General features: G+C 45.9%; 3 protein-coding genes across 5 annotated transcripts in view; 2 read left to right on the top strand and 1 right to left on the bottom strand.

The window, feature by feature from the left end:
- The window catches only part of dnase2 (deoxyribonuclease II, lysosomal), a 167,196-nt gene that overhangs the window by 125,773 nt on the left and 18,368 nt on the right, over window positions 1-23,055 (top strand).
- On the bottom strand, window positions 946-13,081 carry pbx2 (pre-B-cell leukemia homeobox 2). Its single transcript, XM_020927628.2, has 8 exons — window positions 12,783-13,081; window positions 12,144-12,217; window positions 10,835-11,079; window positions 8,997-9,187; window positions 7,425-7,560; window positions 6,027-6,168; window positions 5,642-5,736; window positions 946-2,876 (listed from the first exon to the last, which is right to left on the bottom strand). The coding sequence occupies exons 1-8, from the start codon at window positions 13,022-13,024 to the stop codon at window positions 2,796-2,798; spliced, it is 1,206 nt and encodes a 401-aa protein (XP_020783287.1). The 5' UTR covers window positions 13,025-13,081; the 3' UTR covers window positions 946-2,795.
- On the top strand, window positions 14,371-22,513 carry LOC110162743 (G-protein-signaling modulator 1). Of its 3 annotated transcripts, none has more exons than XM_055163616.1 (6): window positions 14,371-14,589; window positions 14,782-14,849; window positions 15,267-15,596; window positions 20,292-20,463; window positions 21,060-21,301; window positions 22,025-22,513. In XM_055163616.1, exons 3-6 carry the CDS (start codon window positions 15,291-15,293, stop codon window positions 22,160-22,162), a joined length of 858 nt encoding a protein of 285 aa, XP_055019591.1. In that variant the 5' UTR covers window positions 14,371-14,589; window positions 14,782-14,849; window positions 15,267-15,290; the 3' UTR covers window positions 22,163-22,513. The 3 variants fall into 3 exon arrangements, with proteins under 3 accessions (XP_055019591.1, XP_055019592.1, XP_020783301.2); XM_055163617.1 differs by having other exon boundaries at window positions 14,787-14,849; XM_020927642.2 differs by lacking the exon at window positions 14,371-14,589 and having other exon boundaries at window positions 14,645-14,849.

The raw sequence follows: 23,055 nt of genomic DNA on the forward strand, positions 1-23,055 counted from the left end.
AAAATCACTGAACTCTGTAAATGTTTCCGCGCTGAAACGTTTCCCACGTGACGCTGCAGTTTCACAAACTTCGTACTGAAGTTTATTTTATAAAAGTGTTTTGTATTTTTCACGTGTTTCTTTTCGCGGCCGCGTGGAGGCGCTGCAGCCTCGAGTCTCCTGTTGAACAGTGACACATGAAACTGATGTTTGTTGTGAGCAGGTCCGGGTCTGGATCAAGAACAAAACCAGAACAAAACCAAAACTAAACCAGAACAAACATCTGCACAACACGAGCCTCCAGACTAAACGGCGCATGCGTCACGTTTGTGTCGCGGTCACAGCGCGAGACTCCGCGCGCCTCTCACCTCTGACCTCAAGAGGAAACGAGCCCACTGCACGTGCGCACTTTACTGCGTCACTCACAGGGAAGAAAAAACAGCGCGAAACCAGAGCCGCGCGTCAAACCTGTGTGTGTGTGTGTGTGTCTCTGTGTGTGTGTGTGACTGAACAGTTTTGACTTTCTGTACAAACTGATCAGGACAAACACCAGGATTTCAAAAAATAATTTTAAAGCTTTAATAACAGAGTTTATAACCTGAGACTTTCACACACACACACACACACACACCTGCCCCGGACACACAACAGAACATGCTGTGTGTGTGTGACGGGGACACGCGCCTGCACACGTACAGCGTCAGAAAATAAGACGGACAAAGATTTACACAGAACTCAGGTCTGTGTTTGAGGAACATTAGAACATGACCTGAGTTGTGCAGGTCTGTGTTTGAGGAACATTAGATCATGACCTGAGTTGCGCAGGTCTGTGTTTGAGGAGGAACATTAGATCATGACCTGAGTTGTGCAGGTCTGTGTTTAAGGAACATTAGATCATGACCTGAGTTGTGCAGGTCTGTGTTTATATAAACAGAAGCTTCAGAAGAAAAACTCAGACTCTGTGTGTGTGAATACACATTAGTTTATTGTAAAAGAGGTAGAGAGAATACAGGTGTGGACTGTACAGAGAAGACGTCACGTAAAACACGCACGCACACACACACACACGCTCGCACACACACAACACACACACACCCACACGCGCGTGCACACACACACACACACACACACACACACACACATCTTTGGGTTTGTCGCTTCTCCTGCTCTCTCCTGGTGCATCCTCTCTGGGCTGGTCAAACCAAACCAAACCAAAACAGCGAGTGTAGAAATAAACATGGCCCCGCCCACTCCGCCCTGGCCCCACCCACTCCTGCGCGCTGCTCACTGGCCACGTTTACATGATGTTTTTTTAAAATTCTGAATTGACACAAACACCTTCCAAACTTTTCGTGCAGTGGTTCTGATGATCATGAAGCAGCAGCTGGAGAATCGTCTCATCACACTTTACGTCTGTGATCTGAGGAAGAGGAGGAAGAAGACAAACCTGTTTGTGTCAGAAGGACGACACAACGAGCACGAAGCACCCACATTATTTTAACAAGAAGAAACAAGAAACATCAGGGTCCCCAACCCCCAGGCCCACAGTCGTTTAGTATCAGGCCACGTCTTTAAACCAGGTCTAAACCAGGTCTAAATTAGGACTAAACCAAGTCTAAACCAGGATTTAACCAGGATTTAATCCCCCTTCCTGGTCCACGACATATTGTGGAACATAAAACGGGTCTGTGGTACAAAAAAAGGTCGGGGAACTGGTTTACAAGATCAAGGTATAAATGAATTCGACTTTAAAATCAAAATAAACCTCCCATTTAGTTCAAAATTAATTTTAAGTTTAATTCCGAATAATCATTTTCATGAGGATTAAGTGTTTACATGGACTTTTTAAAACAGAATCTTTTTTTTTTATTTTCCAGAATTAAATGATTTTCATTCAGAATCAGGAGTGTGGTGTAAACGTGGCGAGTGAGGCGCTAAAGGACACGTTTGGCTTCATTCAGGCGCCGCGTGAGCTCGTACAGACAGTGCTTGGTTTATGACGCCCTCTAGTGGCAACTGTGAATTTAGTGACTGGACAAACGGACTCGTTGGAGTGAAAGTGAAAGTGAAAGTGTGGCCTTTGCACAGACACGGGGCACTTCCTGGTTTCAGTTGGTTAAGTAGCTGCAGCAAATCGTAAAACACAAACATCATCACTAAAAACTATGAAAAACCTGTGACAAACAGACACGCGTTTAAAAATGAGAAACCAACAGAACATGATTAAAAGTCTTTTCAGCACGATACATCTCGTTTAAAGGTAGTTCACCGTAAGCCCCAGACCCCACGCCGCATGCTCGTCAACACCGACGCAGACGCCAACGCAGACACCGACACCAGCGCAGACGTCGATGCCAACGCAGACGCCAACGCAGACGTCAACGCAGACGCCAACGCAGACATCAACGCAGACGTCAACGCAGACACCGACACCAGCGCAGACGTCGATGCCAACGCAGACGCCAACGTAGACGTCAACGCAGACGCCAACGCAGACATCAACGCAGACGCCAACGCAGACACCGACACCAGCGCAGACGTCGATGCCAATGCAGACGCCAATGCAGACGCCAACGCAAACGCCTACGCAGACGTCAACGCAGATGCCAGTGCAGACACCGATGCCAACGCAGACGCAGACACTGACGCAGACGCCAACATTCATGCACTCCCGAAAACAAACGCAGGGAACGCCAAGTGGTTAAACACAATCAATAAAAAGAGAGAGGGCAGCCCAGTGGTCAATAAGTCCAGTCCTGATTCAGTCCTGGTCCAGTTCTGGTCCAAAACTGGTCCAGTCCTGGTCCAGTCCTGGTTCAGTCCGACTGCTCTGACAGGTCGCTGTGTGGTGGGGATCCAGAAGGGGGCGTAGTTCTGCCCTGCCAGCTCCCGTTGGCCTGAAACAAACAGAACACAGGTTCAGACGACTGACCATAAACTCAAGTCAAAGAATCGACTTTTCCCATCGTCTGAAATGTGCCGCTGGAGGTTTGTGGAACTTCTGGTTCATGTTTTTCTGTGTAAATGTGTTTGTGTAAGTGTGTGCGTAAATGTGTGCGTAAATGTGTGTGTAAATGTGCAGTGCAGTTTCATAAATCTGCTCCATCACCAAATCTTCAACCAACAAACTCCACAAAATAGAAACATTCTTCATGAACAATTTATCCACAAATATCAAGAGAAGAAAGAACAAAACTTAAAGGAAACAACGAGCCACGAGTCACACAACAAACTCAACTCATGTTCTGATCCTGGAGAAAACACACACTGTGCTGCAAAAAGTTTTCTCTCACCTTGACTCATACATGAACTGAAGTGACCTCCTGTTCTTAATCTAGAAGGTTTAATATGTTGTGGTTTCACCTTCTGCAGCTCGAACAGCTTCAGCTCTTCTGGGAAAGTGTCCACAGGGTTTAGAACTCAGGGACCTCAGCCCGATCGAACACTTTTGGGATGAATTAGAGCGGAGACTGAGAGTCAGACCTTCTGTCCAACATCAGTGTGGACCTCACAAATGTTCTTTAGGAAGATGCTCCAACACTCCCATGAACGAGTCTGGACCCACGTCAGATTAAAGCGTCTGGATTAAGAACAGGATGTCACTAAATTCATATGCGAGTCCAGGCAGGTGAGACTAAACTTCTGACAGTACAGTGTAAGGAACTTGTTAGAATCAGACTGATTCTAGAAATAAAATTAAAAATGGATTTGATGATGTGGAGATTTACACAGACACAGACCCGTGCAGTTTAAATGTGACTCGTCTCTACGACCTGAACATGAGTTTTGCTCAGTCGTTCACTAATGTGTCTTCGTCATTCTCCATTTACAGGGAAACAAACAGTGTTGGGAAGTTTACTTTTAAAATGTAATCCCCTACAGATTACAGATTACAAACCCCAAAATGTAGTTTGTAACAGAATCCATTAAATTACTTAAAGTGAGTAATGTAATCTGAATACTTTGGATTACTTGATTTGCTGTAGAGAAACAAAGATGAGGAAATCGTAACAAAGAAGTTTTGTCTGATAAAAGAAAATAAAAAGCCCAGATTTTACTGAACCAAATAAAAAATATTATTGATAGAAAACGAAGAAACACGTCCACAAAGCAGGATTTAGTCCTGTTCAATCCTGGTTTAGTCCTGGTTTAGACCTGGTTTTAGACCAGTTTTAGACCTGGTTTAGATCTCATTTAGATCTAATTTAGACCTGGTTTTAGACCTGTTTTAGACCTGACTGAGATCTAGTTTAGACCTGGTTTAGTTTCCGTGAATGAGTGGAATTACCGGGGGAAGAAAAAAAAAGAAAAAAAAAGGGATATAGCTCAAAATGTGAAAACAGTAAAATCCCTCTGTGTAATCCATTTAATTCAACAAAGTAACTGTAATCCAATTACTACTCACTGAAACAGTAACTGTAACTGAATACAGTTACTCATAATTTGTACTCTGATTATGTAACTCCGGTACATGTAATCTGTTACTCCCGACACTGGTAACAAGTCTTAAAAAGGTTTTAAATTCTGTTGTCCAAGTCTTATTTTTTCACAAAGGTCTTAAATTTCATTTTATTTTTTGTAAACTCAGCCGAGCTGTAGGGCAATGTTAAATGAAGGGAGAAAAAACAACAATGTGAAATCATGTAATGTAAATAAACGTCTAATTTTGAGTTTGTGCAAATAATACTTTGATTTGTGGCACTGGCAGAAATGAGTAAACATCAGTCGAGTGGAGGAGACGTTGGATCATGAGGAAGAGCAGCTTTAATCCACAGAGGCTCTTAGATTCTAGACGCAGCACTTGTTTGGTCTTTATTTTAATTGGATCTGGTGTTTTTTGCCGCATAATTGGTGGGATGTTGGTCTTAATTTTCATTTAAATGGTTTTTAAAAGGTCTTGAAAAAGTTTTAAATCTGGGATAGTCAAACCTTCTCTTGATATTTGTGGATAAATTGTTCATGAAGAATGTTTCTCCTTTGTGGAGTTTGTTGGTTGAAGATTTGGTGATGGAGCAGATTTATGAAACTGAATACGACACACATTTACACACACACTTACACACACATTTACACACACACACTTACACACACACTTACACACACACACACTTACACACTTACACACACACACACTTACACACACACACACACACACTTACACACACACACTTACACACACATTTACACACACACACTTACACACACACATTTACACACACACACATTTACACACACACACACTTACACACACACATTTACACACACACACACACATTTACACACACACATTTACACACACACACACTTACACACACACATTTACACACACACACTTACACACACATTTACACACACACATTTACACACACACACACACACACTTACACACACATTTACACACACACACACTTACACACACACTTACACACACACACACTTACACACACATTTACACACACACTTACACACACACACTTACACACACATTTACACACACACATTTACACAGAAAACCTTAACCTGAAGCTCCACAAACGTACAGCGGGACACTTTTGGCTGAGTTGCGTGTTCCCTTTGAGCTGCGTGTTCCCTTTGAGCTGCGTGTTCCCTTTGAGCTGCGTGTTCCCTTTGAGCTGCGTGTTCCCTTTGAGCTGCGTGTTACCTGTGCTCCCAGTGGATAAGCAGACGGGTCTCCGTTCACAGGAGGAACCCCCAGAAACATGTCGGCCGAACCCGAGAGAGAGAACGAACCCGAGCCTGGAACAAAACCCACAAACACTCAAACCACAGCCACAAGACAAGAGAGGGACACAGAGGGACACAGAGGGACACAGAGGGACACAGAGGGACACAGACGGACACAGACGGACACAGACGGACACAGAGGGACACAGACGGACACAGAGGGACAGAGGGGGGATCCGAAGGACACAGAGGGGGGACCTGAGGGACAGAGGAGGACACAGAGTGACACAGGGAGACCTGAAGGACACAGAGGGGGATGTGAGGGACACAGAGGGATGTGAGGGACACAGAGGGGGACTTGCCGGTGGAGTTGGGGGTGTGCGGGGAGTCGTCTCCCTGTCTCGCTCCGAGCGCGGTCTTCATGGCGTACAGGTTGGCCTCCTCTTGGAACTTGCCGATGTTTTTCTTGTAGCGAATTCTCTTGTTTCCAAACCAGTTGGACACCTGGAGACAAACGCAACACTTCAGAACGTCTCAGGTGTTTTCATGATATTTTCACGATGTACATCTCATGGTACAATACTTACTGAGATATTTTGTGGAGGCCAGACAGATAAAACTGTGATTATTCTACTTTTTTTTTTAAATGTCTTGACAAGATTTAATCCAAAGAACTAAGATTTTAAAGTGTTATTTAAAAACTGTTATTTCTTCTTGTCGTCTGAACTGAAATGGAGCAAAGGATCATGGTCTATGTAGTTTCCTCTGTCTTTTTTTAGCTTTTTTTGAGAGACTTGAGATTCGATATATTGTGATGGTCAGAGTTGGGAAGTTTACTTTTAAAATGTAATCCCCTACAGATTACATACCCCAGAATGTAGTTTGTAACGTAAATCCAGTAAATTACTTAAAGTGAGTAATGTAATCTGATTACTTTGGATTACTTGATTTGCTGTAGAGAAACAAAGACGAGGAAATCTTCACATAAGAAGTTTTGTCTGATAAAAGAAAATAAAAAGTCCAGACTTTACTGAACCAAATTAAAAATATTATTGATAGAAAACGAGGAAACACGTCCACACAGCAGGATTTAGTCCTGTTAAATCCTGGTTTAGTCCTGGTTTAGTCCTGATTTAGATCTAGGTTAGACCTGGTTTAGATCTAGTTTAGTTTCCAGCAATGAGTGAAATTACCGGGGGGGGGAGGGGGGGGGGGATTTAGCCCAAAATGTGAAAACAGGAAAATCCCGCCCTGTAATCCATTTATTTCAACAAAGTAACTGTAATCCAATTACCACTGAAACAGTAACTGTAACTGAATACAGTTACTCACCATTTGTACTCTGATTACATTACTCCGGTACATGTAATCTGTTACTCCAACACTGGTGATGGTCCACGATATTATTGTGAGAACTTTGACGATACGATATCACCATATTTCAGTTCTTGTTACTTCCCCAGAATTAAGTGTTTACATGATCTTTTTAAAGCGTAATTCATTTTTATTCAGAATTAAATTAGTTTTATTCAGAATTAAATTAGTTTTATTCAGAGTTAAAGCTCTCATGTAAACGTGGCGACTCTGAGGTGGCTTCTACCGTAGCCACAGCTGCCCTGGGACACACTGACAGAAGCGAGGCTGCCCGTCTGCGCCGTCGGCCCCTCCCACCTCCGTCACTCACACAGTCACAGTCACAAACGTGGGGGGGTGAAGTGGCGCGTCTGGGCACAGGGTGGCGCTGTCCTGCGGTCTGTTACCTGAGACACAGTGATGCCGCACTGCTTGGCCAGCTCCTCTTTGGCTTCTTCGCTGGGGTAGGGGTTGGACAGGTGGGAGTAGAAATACTCGTTCAGAACCTCTGTGGCCTGTTTACTAAAGTTACGTCTCTTGCGCCTGATAAAAAAAAAAAAAAAAAAAAAAAATCCATGATGAGAGTTTTGCAGAAGAGTGAAAAAGTAAAAGAAAAAAAAAAAATCAAAACTCTAAAGTCCTGATGATTCCCGTGACCCAGTTAAACAGTTTAATGGTCAGAGGAGTTGGTTTCTGTTCCTGGTTGTTTTGTTTATTGAATATTGTCCAAAAATAATCCACCTCCTCTATTTCATATCCAGGGTCCTGCTCTTTTTCACTGACAAAATTTCTAAACTTTACAGCTCCTACATGTGTAGAATTGTTCAGACTTTTAGGTGTAAATCTGAAATGTGACTCTTTCCTCTCACTTTATGGTTTGAGATTATAGTTTTTGAACATTTTAAATCCTGTCAGTGCATTTACTGTCGTCTCTTTTAAACAAAAGACTCAGACGTTCACAAATAATCAGAACAGACTCATGAAAACTGAACACAACACTGGAGCTGAGGGAGAGAGACACTAAAACTTCATGACTTTTCCAGGCCTGGAAAATGACAATTTAAATTTTCATGACTTTTCCAGGATTTCCATGACCGTGGGAACCCTGAGTATCAGTTAAGGCCCCACTGAGTTTATGGGCTGTAAATAGTTTAGCTCTGTGATTTTAATGTATTTTTGGTCAATATACATTAATTTAAATTAATAAAATGCATTTCTGATGGAATAGAATAGATTTAATTTTATTTTTTTTTAATCTTTTTGGAATTAATTGTGTTATTTTATTATTGTATATGAAGTTAAACTGAGCTCCACCGTGACTCTATTGTGTTCCACTGCACTGTTGTAATTAAAACTCACTTTTTCTCCTTGTGTTTTAACTCAGCTCGAGGTTTGACTATTGTGTAACAATGATAAAATAAACACTGAGATTTAATCAAACTAGTTTTAAAACAATAAAACCAGTAAAGTAAATAAAAGTTGATGCCAGTCCAGCGCTGTGCCCACCGGAGCTGGTTCTGTTGTTGTTCCGGGTCGACGTGTGTTCTGTTCTTTATGGAGGAGTCATGTTTTGTTTTGTGAACTGTTCATCACACGTAACTTTACTGTAACTTTACTGTAACTTTACTGTCATTCCTTTTACTGTATTATTTATTATTTTATTATATATAAACCACCACAGGATCTGCTTTAGGAGACCTGGTAACAGGGCAGAGCGACACTGACACAGGGATCCAGAGGACAGAGGACAGAGTACCTGACAAACCTCAGAGGACAGAGTACCTGACAGACCTCAGAGGACAGAGTACCTGACAGACCTCAGAGGACAGAGTACCTGACAGACCTCAGAGGACAGAGTACCTGACAGACCTCAGAGGACAGAGTACCTGACAGACCTCAGAGAAACAGAGTACCTGACAGACCTCAGAGGACAGAGGACAGAGTACCTGACAGACCTCAGAGGACAGAGGACAGAGTACCTGGCATCAAGGAAGCGTGAGCGCAGGATCATGACGGCCTCGCAGGTGCTCTGCTTCAGCTGGGTTTGGATGGAGCTGAACTTTCGGTGGATGATGGCGACCATGCGCTCGATCTCGCGCGGCGTCACCGGCCTCGTGCGCGACTGCTCCCTCAGCAGGTTCATCACATGGGTGGTGAACTCTGTGCACGCCTGCCACACAAACACCACACGGGGGTACAGGGTGAAACATCAGGTCAACATCAGGTCAACATCAGGTCAACATCAGGTCAACATCAGGTCAACATCAGGTCAACATCAGGTCAACACCAGGTCAACACCAGGAAAAACACCACCAGGAAAAACACCACCAGGAAAACACCACCAGGAAAAACAACACCAGGAAAGACAACACCAGGACAGACAACACCAGGACAACACAAACACCACACGGGGGTATAGGGTAAAACATCAGGTCAACACTAAACAACACCAGGAAAAAAACAACAATAGGACAACACCAACACCAGGAAAAAACAACACCAAGACAACTCCAGGACAACACAAGGACAACACCAACACCACACAGAGGTACTGGGCAAGACATCAGGACAACACAAGACCAACACCAGGACAAAACACCACCAACACCACAGGGAGGTACACTGGAAAACATCAGGACAACACCAACACCAGAACAACACCAACACCAGAACAACACCAACACCAGAACAACACCAGGACAACACCAACACCGGGACAACACCAACACCAGAACAACACCAACACCAGAACAACACCAGAACAACACCAACACCAGGACAACACCAACACCAGGACAACACCAGGACAACACCAACACCAGGACAATACCAGAACAACACCACGACAACACCAACACCAGGACAACACCAAGACAACACCAACACCAGGACAACACCAACACCAGAACAACACCAACACCAGAACAACACCAACAGAACAACACCAGGACAACACCAACACCAGGACAACACCAACACCAGAACAACACCAACACCAGAACAACACCAACACCAGAACAACACCAGAACAACACCAACACCAGGACAACACCAACACCAGGACAACACCAGGATAACACCAACACCAGGACAATACCAGAACAACACCACGACAACACCAACACCAGGACAACACCAAGACAACACCAACACCAGGACAACACCAACACCAGAACAACACCAGAACAACACCAACACCAGGACAGCACCAACACCAGGACAACACCAACACCAGAACCACACCAGGACAACACCAACAACACCAACACACCAACACCAGGACACACCAAACACCAGGACAACACAACACCAGGACAACACCAAGACAACACACAACACCAACACACAGAACAACACCAACACCAGAACAACACCAGAACACACCAACACCAGGACAACACCAACACCAGGACAACACCAACACCAGAACAACACCAGGACAACACCAACACCAGGACAACACCAAGACAACACCAACACCAGGACACACCAAGGACAACAACCAACACAGGACAACACCAACACCAGAACAACACCAACACCAGAACAACACCAACACCAGAACAACACCAACACCAGGACAACACCAACACCAGGACAACACCAACACCAATACCAGAACAACACCACGACAACACCAACACCAGGACAACACCAGGACAACACCAACACCAGAACAACACCAGAACAACACCAGGACAACACCAACACCAGGACAACACCAGGACAACACCAACACCAGGACAACACCAACACCAGGACAACACCAGGACCAGGACAACACCAACCAGGAGCTTGTTTTTGCGTTGGGCCTCACCTGCTCGTACTTCTCCAGCTCGGTGTGGTAGATGGTGCGGATCTGGCTCAGTTTGCTCTTGTAGTCGGAGTGTTCCAGGGAGCTGTCAGGGGACATGCCTCCGGCGCTGGTGGCGGCAGACACGGCAGCAGCAGCCCCTCCGCCCTTCTCCGGCCCGGACACGCCCTCCGCCAGCAGCATGTTGTCCAGACGCACCAGCTGAGGGTCCTGGGGCTCCTCCTCCGCCGCGTTACGCATCGACAGCCCTGTGGAGCCGCACGAACGTCAGACACGCACCCTGACTTCAACAGACTCTGTGATTCTAACTCATGTGCGCAGATAAACAGATATGTACGCGTGTGTGAGGAAAATATCCTTCTGTGCAGAGAATATTTGACTCCTTTAAACAAAAATAAAATAAGACCAAATTTAACCACATGTTTTATAAAGCTGTGATATGTTATTAGGTTCTTTTTTCAGACCAAGAGTTTGTCTTCGTACCTGCTCACTCGCGATCTTCCTCAGAGTCTCGGGATGTTGCTGTGACGTGTCCGTTAGGAAGACGGTGCCAAAATCTGTTTGAATCAGCGGACCGGACACATCACGAGACTCTGAGGAAGATCGCGAGTGAGCAGGTACGAAAACAAACTCTTGGTCTGAAAAAAGATCCTAATAACATAAAATATCGGAAGAACAGATGAACCTGATTGGACTATAAAAACTGTGCTGTTCAAAGTTCAATTATGACGCTCCCTCGACTAAATACGACCCGCAAATAATCTTCTTGTATCAGTGTAAGTTAAAGTGGCCAGAAAATCAAAATTAAAAACTGGGACTCTCTCAGTTTGTGCTGGTTGGTAATAAAAAAAAAGAAATTGTGAAATGACTGCATGATTAAGGAAAACTGTTCTGCACTCGGCCCATTCATGACTAATATCTGAGTCAGTAGAGTCACATTTTCTTTGTGTTTTTGTCATTTTTAAGCAGCTTTTCTGTATTTTACCAAAACAAATGACAGTTTCTATATTTGTATATAAAATTGGTCAAAAATAGGGACACCTTGGGCATTTCTTGTATAAAACTGGGACAAATCAGTGATTCTTGTGTGACTCTTCTGGGACACAGACTCAAAACTCAGACTGTCCCGGGGACACAGGGACTTCTGGACCCCCTAATGTAAGTGTCCCACTAGGATTTAGAAGACAATTTACGATCCAGCTGTTTTTATTTTGAAGTGGTGACCCTCCATCCTTCTGAATAAACTAATAAAACAAACCCTGTTCTGTCCAAAAACCCTCCTGAAGTGTCCTAAAGCGCAGCGGAGACGTACCAGTCTTCTCCTTGATCTCACACAGGACACTGAAGAGCGCAGGCTTCATCCGGTGACAGTTCAGAGCGTGTTTCCTGAAAGAAAAAGACTTTAGCTCCGGGACTAGCCGCACATGCTAAACATGTAAACAAAGAGGAGGCCCGCGTGCCACAAACAACAACAACAAACTGCGGCTAGGCTAACTGTTAGCTCCCCGTGCTAACGTGAGACCCGGGGACAGAACCGGAGACAGACCGGGGACAAATCACACTGTCCACGTGTTAGATTTACTTGTTGAAACTGAACCTGTGTTTATTTGAATACGTGAAATACTCCAGAAAAACCCCGGTGTTTGTGTTAGCATTAGCCGCTTAGCCCCCGTTAGCCCCCGTTAGCCTCGGATGCTAACAATAGCCCAGATATGAACTTTTGGCCAAAGACACGAGTCAAACCCCCCACACGGACACGGACACGGGGACATGGGGACATGGGGACACACGGACACGGAGGGACAGAGAACCGCGCTGTCCCGGGTCCCCCCGCTGCTCTCACAGCCGGACCCAGAGCTCTGACACGGGCTGAACTTCAGAGACACGAAGCGGAGCTCGAACCAAAACCTCCACAAACTCGTCCACAAACTCCACAAAGTCCCGCACTCACTTCGCCTGCGCCTCGTCCAAACTTTGGTCTGTGATGGTCATGATCTGCTGCAGGATGTCCCCGATATCTCTGCGGGTTTCGTGTCCGTTTTCCGTCCCGTCCAGGCCCGGGTCTCCTCCCTCGGACCGGTGCTGCGGCGCCTGGTGGACCGAGCCGAGCGAGTGCATCCCCGGGTGGCCGCTCATGGCGAGTCCGCGGCCGTTCGAGGCCCCATTGGCCGAGAGAGGCTGCTGCTGCAACATGCTCCGGACGCACAATGGCGACGACTGCTGCCCAACGCACTCCACAGCAGCAGAGGAGCCAGGGCCGGGCTGGGCCGGGCAGGGCCGGGCAGGAGCAGGCAGGTGCAGGCAGGAGCGGCCGGGGCAGGCAGGGGCAGGTGGCTGCAGTCTCCCCTATCGACCACAGGTACGAGCGCTGCACCGTGCAGGGGCAATCAGGGCCAACCGGGACCAATCAGGGCCAATCCAGGCCGGTCCGGGCCAGTGCGCCCCGCAGTGGTGTTGGCCTATGTGGACTATTACTGCACTAGAGAGACCACACGTCCCTGTTTCCCCGGGACAGTTCCAGTTTTGACCCTGTGTCCCCCTGTCCTAACAGATTTATACAAAACCACTGGTTTGTCCCAGTTTTATACAAGAAATGTCCCAGTGTCTCTGTTTTGGACCAATCTGATCCTGCAACAGCAAAGAGAAACATAAAATGTCATTTATTTAGGTAAAATACAGAAAAGCTGCTTAAAAACGACCAAAACACAAAGAAAATGTGACTATACAGACTGACATTAGTGTCAAGTGCACAACAACTTTCCTTAATTTCACACTCTTTTCACAATTTTATTATTTCCAACCTCCACAAACCGAGTGTCCCAGTTTTTTATTTATTTTGAAAATCTGGTCACTCTAAACCACAGCCCAGTGTCCAGACTCCCTCCTGTCGTGAGCCTGGACCAGAGCCGTTCACTCTCCATCAGTCACACATGTACCTGTGTGCAGAGAGACACCAGAGGAAAGGTGTCTTGCCCAAAGACACAAGAGCAGTTCACTGGCAGAGAGACTTATTCACATGATCTGTTGGTCTCGGCGTCAGGGGTCACAAATGTTCACTAAACACACACAAGTAGGTGTTTTATTTTTGGATTCTCCACAGATCTGTTCCCCGGAGGCTGGAGACATTTGTCCACACACAGAGTCCAGCTCAGGTCAGGACTTTCCAGCAGACCGGGTCCCAGAAGGGCTCGGGTCAGAGGCACGGCATGTTAACTGCTGCTGTGAAGTTTATTATAATGAGATGATCTGCTGTGGCGTTGTTCTGAACCCTCACACTGTTTTATGTTTCCTTATAAGGCCGTGTCGTGGTTTTGTGACACTTTTGGACCAGTGTTTTTGTGAAACAGGTTAAAGTTAAAGTATAATCAGCCCGTCCTGCTGTGGGGGGGTCGGTGGGACACTTCACACTTGTTTTAATATTAGACATAATTCTGTGTTTATTTGAGGCCGTGAAGCAGCTGCTGACTGAACCTTATCATGAAATGTCAAAGTTCCTCTTCTTGTCTGCCTCTACTTCTGCTTTCAGCTCGAGTCAACAGGATGTGCCAAACCACAGCCGCGAGAAGAGCCTGTTTCAACACGCTGCAGTGACAGACTGCACCCTGCACACGCTCTGACCCCGGCTCCCCGCAGCCCGAGCCCCCGGAACAGCCGAACCCGCCCTGCAGCACTGAACCCGCGCAGACCCCATCATCGCCCGCCCTGCAGCACAGACCCCGCCGCGGCTCCGGTCCCTGTCCCGCGGCGGCTCCTGTGACGTGCGTGCGTGTGTGTGTGTGTGTGTGTGTGTGTGCGCGTGCGTGTGTGTGTAGCGTGTGTGTGTGTAGCGTGTGAGATGAGGGTGAGACTCGTGGGGGTGGGGGGCTGTGGTGAGGAGAACAGGAAGACGCTTCAGTTCTTCAGCGTCTGTGAGAAGTGCGCCGCATTTTTGACTTGTTTTTCTCTTCCAGACCAGTGTCCGGCCCGGGCTGTTTTTGTGCTTTAGACTCCGGCAGATGGATTTGAAGAAACATTAAAGGTATGTTGAAATACTTGTACTCGTTTCGTGTTGTGACTCAAAATAAAAGACTCAAATGTTATGATGAAATCACTGAGTACACAGCTCAAAAACAGAGTGTCCCAGTGTAAAAGAGGCTCGTGGAAATGTCCTAAATCTCTCCGTGTTGGTGGTAAAGTTCAGTTGTGACTAAACAGAGCCTCTCCCGTGTCTGCGTGTTTTTCTTGACTTGAAGCTCGACTATTCAGAGCTTTTAACATCTGCAAGCTAAAACCTGCCGGACTGGTTCTAATGCGTTTTAGTGCCCTGAAAGGCCTGAGTGCGCCTTCACTAATCATTTCCAAGTATTCAGTGTGTTGATACTTGCCACTGAGGCGGCTGCTCTCATGACTCTGCCGCCGCCGCTGCTGCTGCTGCTTTTTTTCTTTTTTGACACAGGAACCGTTTAAAAAGGAGGGCGCCATGGCTGACACCCGCCTGGTCATCACCGAAGACGGGGACGAGGAGGCTGGAGCGAGCGTGGAGGGGCAGGGGGCAGAGGGGGCAGAGGGGCAGGGGGGTAATGAGGTCACGGAGGGTCAGAGCGAGGAGCCAAACGCAGCGAGGACGGAGCAGGAGACAAACGAGACGCAGAACAAAAATGTCAGCGAGCCAAAAGAGCCAGAAGAGCCAAAAGAGCCAGAGGACGGTGAGGAAAGAGCAGAAGAGGAGCGTGTGTGTGAACCTGGACCAGACGTGGCCAGTGCAGATCTGCAGGACTTTAAGAAGGTGAGTGTTTTTAAAGGAGCTGTGTTTGTTTTTTACTGTTTTAAAAGTGTAAAAAAACAGAAGTGGTTCTCCTGAAACAGTCTGCAGTGTCCCAAAGTTCATCCTGATTCTTCCACCACAGTGAGACCGACCGGACTGGAGTTTTACATGAACAGTAAAGATCAAAACTCTTTACACAAGCAGCAGATTTAATTTGGCCTCAAAAGAAAATATGCACAGCAGGGTTTAGTCCTGGTTTAGTCCTGGTTTAGTCCTGGTTTAGTCCTGGTTTAGTCCTGGTTTAGTCCTGGTTTAGTCCTGGTTTAGTCCTGGTTTAGTCCTGGTTTAGTCCTGGTTTAGTCCTGGTTTAGTCCTGGTTTAGTCCTGGTTTAGTCCTGGTTTAGTCCTGGTTTAGTCCTGGTTTAGTCCTGGTTTAGTCCTGGTTTAGACCTGGTTTAGTCCTGGTTTAGACCTGGTTTAGTCCTGGTTTAGTCCTGGTTTAGACCTGGTTTAGACCTGGTTTAGTCCTGGTTTAGTCCTGGTTTAGACCTGGTTTAGTCCTGGTTTAGTCCTGGTTTAGTCCTGGTTTAGTCCTGGTTTAGTCCTGGTTTAGTCCTTTCCTGGTTTAGTCCTGGTTTAGTCCTGGTTTAGTCCTGGTTTAGTCCTGGTTTAGTCCTGGTTTAGACCTGGTTTAGTCCTGGTTTAGTCCTGGTTTAGTTCTGGTTAAATTGTGGTTTAGTCCTGATGTAGTCCTAATTTAGACCTGGTTTAGACCTGGTTTAGTCCTGGTTTAGTCCTGGTTCAGTCCTGGTTTAGTCCTGGTTTAGTCCTGGTTTAGTCCTGGTTTAGTCCTGGTTCAGTCCTGGTTTAGTCCTGGTTCCTGGTTTAGTCCTGGTTTAGTCCTGGTTTTAGTCCTGGTTAGTCCTGGTTTAGTCCTGGTTAGTCCTGTTTAGACCTGGTTTAGTCCTGGTTTAGTCCTGGTTTAGTCCTGGTTTAGTCCTGGTTCAGTTGGTGGTTTCCTGGTTTAGTCCTGGTTCAGTCCTGGTTTAGTCCTGGTTTAGTCTGGTTTAGTCCGGTTGGTTTAGTCCTGTTTTTAGTCCTGGTTTAGTTTAGTCCTGGTTCAGTCCTGGTTTAGTCCTGTTAGTCCTGGTTTAGTCCTAGTTTTAGTCTTGTTTTAGACCTGGTTCAGTTCTAGTTTAGACCTGTTTTAGTGCCAGTTTTAGTCCTGGTTTAGTTCTGGTTTAGTCCTGGTTTAGACCTGTTTTAGTCCTGGTTTAGACCTGTTTTAGTCCTGGTTTAGACCTGTTTTAGTCCTGGTTAGTTTTCGTTTCCTGGTGTTGTTCTCAGACAGTAAAACTCTTTCTAGAATCAGCCGTCGTAGTTTGAGTTCAGAAGCTCGTGTGTTTTATTTGTTCTGTTCTGGTGAAACTCGGTGAAACGTCAGAGTCCAGGTCGAGTCCAGGTCGAGTCCAGGTCGAGTCCAGGTCGAGTCCAGGTCGAGTCCAGGTCGAGTCCAGGTCGAGTCGGAGTCTCAGAGTCTCAGTAAAACTCTTTCTTCGCGCTCACAATGTCTGGAAACACGACGATGACGAGTTCCGCTGGAGACTCCACCGACTCACGTGATTAAACCGACGATTCAGCAGCTGCACTTTTCACAACCTGACAAAGCTTTTTTTTTTTTTTTTTTTTTAAGTTGGCTGGAACTGCTGACCTACATTTTATAACAGACAAATTATTAAGCATCTTATAAAAGGAGAAAAGAACAAACACACTGACATCTAGATTAAGTTTGTGCAATTAATTTAATTTTATTTTCTGTGTCTCATACGATCTTCAAACTCATATAATCGAGTTGAAATAAAGTTTATTTGGGGATTTTAAAAATATAAATAAGTATATTAATTGTATTTTTTAAACATAGAGATTGTAGAAGAGCTGGATTTACAGTTTATTTTGGACACATTTACGTTTTTCTGCCTCAAATTCAAAGTTTATTTTATTCATTTTATGTTTTATACATCACAAAACTGTTCTAAGGTTCAGATTTGAAGCCTGTATTTATTTTAAATTTGATGATTTTGCGTAAATTATCAATAACAATGTGTTTTTTGAGAGAGAGAAATGCATTGTGTAACTAAAAAATAATCGTCATAAAGTTTTTTTTTCCATAATTGAGCAACTTTAATCTAGAATGAAGAAAATGGGGCAATTTTTTCAGTTTTCCCAGATTAAATTATCAATAACAAAGTGTTTTTTTAAGAAAGAAATGCTGAATAAAATAATGGTGATTTCAGTATTGACCAAAATAATCGTGATAATTATTTTTTTCCATAATCGAGCAGCGACAGTTACTCAAGTTTTTATCGCCAACAAAAGCCCAGAGGAGGTCGTCATCTGAATGTTTCTAAATGTTTTCAGGTTTTGTGTTGTGAACAGAGCCGAGACAGAGAGACCAGAATATCAAAATAAAAAACTGAGACACTCTCGTTTTTGGTGGTTGGTTATTAAATTGTGAAACAAGTGTGGAATTAAGGAAAACTGTTAGTATATTATAATCAAATTTTCTTTGTGTTTTGGTCATTTTTAAGCAAATTTTCAGTATTTTACCCAAACAAATGTCAGTTTATGTTTGTCTTTACTGTTGGGAAACATTAAATTGGTCCAAAATAGAGACACTGGGACATTTCTTGTATAAATTTGGATCAGGGACGACTTTTTTTTAATTATTATTAATTTAGACAAATAATAACACACACATAAATAGGCATCTTATAAAAGGAAAAAAGAAAGAATATAATAACATCATCAACAACATGGATCAGGCATGTCCAAACTATGGCACGTGGGCCAAATGCGGCCCTGACACAAACTTTTTTTGGCCCTCAGACTTCCAGGTGAATTGGCCCAAATTACTTTGCATCAATTAAAAATGTACTTTCTTCTGCAAGTTTTTTGAAAATCTACGAATATTATAAAGTTAGATTTAATGTTTAGTGTTAGTGTTAGTGGTTTTAAGGATCTTAGCGTGAATAAATGACTGATGGTTCATTCTAATGTGGTAAACCTGCACATATTTCAATTATTCACTGTACTGAGCACCAGTCTACGGCCCTCGATCGTCCCTCTGCTTCGTCTGTGTTTAGAAATGTGGCCCTTGATGAAAAATGTTTGGACACCCCTGATCTAGATGAAGAAAACTGGGACATTTTCTCAGTTTTCCCAGATTTTGTCAGAGTTTCAATCACCAACAAAAGCCCAAAGGAAGTCGTCATCTGCATGTTTCCAAACGTCTTCTGGTTTTGTGACGTAAACGTGAACAGAACCCATTCGATACTCGATACATGATATTATTACAATTGACCGTATTTCCTGCACTATAAGGCGCTCTGGATTATAAGGCGACTGTCATTGGTCCATTTTTGAACTTTTTACACATATAAAGGGCACTGGACTATAAGACGCATTAAACCAAACACAACAGTTTGTTAAGTCAGTCAAACTTTATTTAACATGTTCACAAAAACTCTCAACTTTGTTCAATTGTAACGTGTAAATAAAACACCCCACACTCACGTCCGTCTGTCATGATCTCGTCAGTGTGGTTCTGTTCCCTGGAGTTCAGTTCAGTGATGATTCGGGTCTTGGTGAAAACTCGGACCACAGTTGATCCTGATCCTGACCCGGGCGTCCACCATCCGTCGGCAGATGTTGAATTCTCTCGCTGCTGCTCTATTCCCCTGTTTTACTGCGTGACTTATATCCTTGAGTTTAAAGTGGACGTTGTGAGTGAGTCTCTTGACAGGTGCAATTTCATATTAAAAGGAATCACAGTCTGTTTTACTCCTGATGCTCCTGACGACGGGAGCCGTGATGCTGCAAGTGGAGCGGCTTTGTACTTTACTAAAGTCGTACTAAGACACAACAATAAATTCAGATATAAGACGCTCTGGATTATAAGACGCACACTCGATTTGAATGAAATTAAAGGATTTTAATTTTAAGTGCGTCCTATAGTGCAGAAAATACAGTATTGCTGTTTTTTTAAGAACCAAATCCATTTTAACAACAATATTTCTTTGTTAAACCACCGTCTGTGCAAAGTTAATATGAAAAACATTTATTTTACTGAGACTGTGTCAGGTGTATTAAACATGAACATGTTTCTTTCCATTAAATAAGAAACACAGTTTCCACAAAACCACAAAAACATGATACAAAACACCAAAAAAACAGAAATCACCAAACTTTTATTCACTACTGACCAGTTTTATGTCTGACAATGTTTCATGAATCCAGAAGTCGAGGGGTGAAGGGGAAGAAGCAACGAACAGCAGGGTTTAGTCCTGGTTTAGTCCTGGTTTAGTCCCTGATTTAGTCTCAGTTCTGTCCTGGTTTAGTCCTTGTTCAGACCTGGTTTTAGTTCTGGCTTCAGTCCTTGTTCAGAGGTAGTTTGGACCCGGTTTAGACTTAGTTTAGGCCTGGTTTAGTCCTGGTTTAGTCCTGGTTTAGTCCTGGTTTTAGTCCTGGTTTTAGTCCTGGTTTTAGTCCTGGTTTTAGTCCTGGTTTAGTCCTGGTTTAGTCCTGGTTTTAGTCCTGGTTTTAGTCCTGGTTTAGAGATGTGGTCCGCTCGCTGCACGGGTGTATTGAAGGGAGGGTTTGTGCTTTCGTGGTTCTGGTACCAAACATAAACGTTGTTGTGTGTTTCTCTGGTGTCAGATTCATCGGTTGAGTCCGGACTTCCCAGACTCTCTGTTCGAGTTGTTGTGCACACTGCAGGAGGGACGCCGCCTCAACGACCAGCGCTGCTCCTTCACCCTCACCGCCCTGGAGCCCCGAGTCCGGAGGAGGTGCCACTCTGAGCCCAACACCACCAAGCCCGCCCCCCGAGGTCAGACACACCCCCACACTGACCCCTGACCCCAACCCCTGACCCCAACCCTGACCCCCAACACCAACACACCCGCCCCCCGAGGTCAGACACACCCCCACACTGACCCCTGACCCCAACCCTGACCCCCAACACCAACACACCCGCCCCCAGAGGTCAGACACGCCCCCACCCTGACCCCTGACCCCGCCCCCCCAAGGTCAGACCCCCCCCCCCTGACCCCAACCCCCAACACCAACACACCCGCCCCCCGAGGTCAGACACGCCCCCACACTGACCCCTGACCCCAACCCTGACCCCCAACACCAACACACCCCCCCCAGAGGTCAGACACGCCCCACACTGACCCCTGACCCAACCCTGACCCCCAACACCCAACACACCCGCCCCCAGAGGTCAGACACGCCCCCGACCCTTGACCCCGACCCCCAACCCAACCCCAAGCCCCCCCCGAGGTCAGACACGCCCCCGACCCCTGACCCTGACCCCCAACACCACCAAGCCCGTCCCCCGAGGTCAGACACGCCCCCACACCGACCCCTGACCCCTTGAACCTGCGTCTGACCGTAGTCTTTGTGCTGCTCGTGTCTCCTCAGTGGTCTTCTCGTCCATGAACTCGCTGCAGAGGGAGGAGTTCTTTGACCTGGTGGCCACGGCTCAGGCTCGGCGTCTGAACGACCAGAGGGCTCAGCTCCAGAGCTCGGCTCCTCAGAAGAACAAGAGCCGCAGCTTCAGAGGAAGCCTCCGACAACTGAGTCTGAAGAAACCTGAGCCTCCTCCTCCAGAGCCTGCTCCTGTGCCCAAGGAAGAGCTCTACAGCATGATCCTCCAGACACAGGTACGACATGATCCTCCAGACCTCCAGACACAGGTACGACATGATCCTCCAGACACAGGTACGACATGATCCTCCAGACACAGGTACGACATGACACACCTCCTCCAGACACAGGTACACAGACACAGACCTGACAGACACACCTGCAGACACACTGTAGATTTAAACTAGACTCACCTGTGGAATTAGACTCACCTGTGGACTCACCTGTAGAGTTAAACTCACCTGTAGACTCACCTGTGGACTTACCTCTGGAGTTAGACTCACCTGTAGGATTAAACTCACCTGTGGACTCACCTGTAGGATTAAACTCACCTGTGGACTCACCTGTAGGATTAAACTCACCTGTGGACTCACCTGTGGACTCACCTGTGGACTCACCTGTGGACTCACCTGTGGACTCACCTGTAGACTCACCTGTGACTCACCTGTAGACTCACCTGTAGGGTTAAACTCACCTGTGGACTCACCTGTAGGATTAAACTCACCTGTGGACTCACCTGTAGGATTAAACTCACCTGTGGACTCACCTGTAGGACTCACCTGTGGACTCACCTGTGGACTCACCTGTGGACTCACCTGTAGACTCACCTGTGGAGTTAGACTCACCTGTAGACTCACCTGTGGACTCACCTGTAGGGTTAAACTCACCTGTAGACTCACCTGTAGACTCACCTGTAGGGTTAAACTCACCTGTGTGCTCACCTGTGTGCTCGTGTGCAGGCTCAGGGCCGGTTGGAGGACCAGCGGAGCCGGGCCCCGGGGCCGATGGATGATGAGGTGTTCTTCTCGTTGCTGCTGAGGGTCCAGGGCGGGCGCATGGACGAGCAGAGGACGGAGCTGCCCTGCCTGAGCACCTGAGCCTGCCGGACCTCTGGGCACCTGACGGACTCGTGCACCTGTCAGTGTTTTTAAAGCTCGAGTGCGGAACATGGCTCGGGCGTAGACTGTATATAGAAATGGACATAGCTAACGTGCTAACGCGCTAACGTGCTAACCGCCGCGTTCCAAACAGGAAGTGAGCACGGGCGCGATGTGGTTCTTCAGCTCTGGTTGTAGTTGACTTTTATTGAAATCTTCGCCGTCTGTCTGCACCTGCCGCTGTGAGCCGCCGCGGCCGTTTGGTCTCAAATGTTTGTATTAACGCTCCAGATGATCCTGGGGTTTTTATTTTGCTTTTTTATCCTTAAATTAAGATTTGAACTTTAATAATTGTGTGGACTTTTTTTCCCCGACGTCGCTCCCAGTGTCTCCGTCAGCCTCGTCTGCTCCGGGGTTTTAAATGTCCGCCCGGTCACGTCCCTGGGTCGAGCTCAGAGTCTCATGTCTCCAGATTCTCCTTCAGCCCGGTGAGGTTCTTCTGTGGCTCTGGGCCCACTGAGCATGTGCAGTAGAGTCTTTTCACACGCCGACGCTACGGAAGCCGAGAGGGTCACAACAAACGCAAACGCTGCAACAAATACAAATACGACAACACAACAAAAAGCCACAACAAACCAAAACAAGCCACAACGGAAATGACCGCGGGAATCTATTTTAATACAAACGCCACAACAAATACAAAAGCCACAACACATTAAAAAGCCACAACACATTAAAAGCCACAACACATTAAAAAGCCACAACAGAAGTGACCGTGGGACTCTATTTTCCGACGGACCGATCAAGCGGCAAGTGAAGAAGAAGAACTACAACGTGAAACGAATAATGATAAAACAATAAATTACTTTTACTTACGTTTCCAACTTCTCCGT

The sequence above is a fragment of the Boleophthalmus pectinirostris genome, unplaced genomic scaffold (genome assembly GCF_026225935.1).
Source record: "Boleophthalmus pectinirostris isolate CB_2022bp ecotype Guang Dong unplaced genomic scaffold, ASM2622593v1 HiC_scaffold_6, whole genome shotgun sequence".
Lineage (NCBI taxonomy): Eukaryota > Metazoa > Chordata > Actinopteri > Gobiiformes > Gobiidae > Boleophthalmus > Boleophthalmus pectinirostris.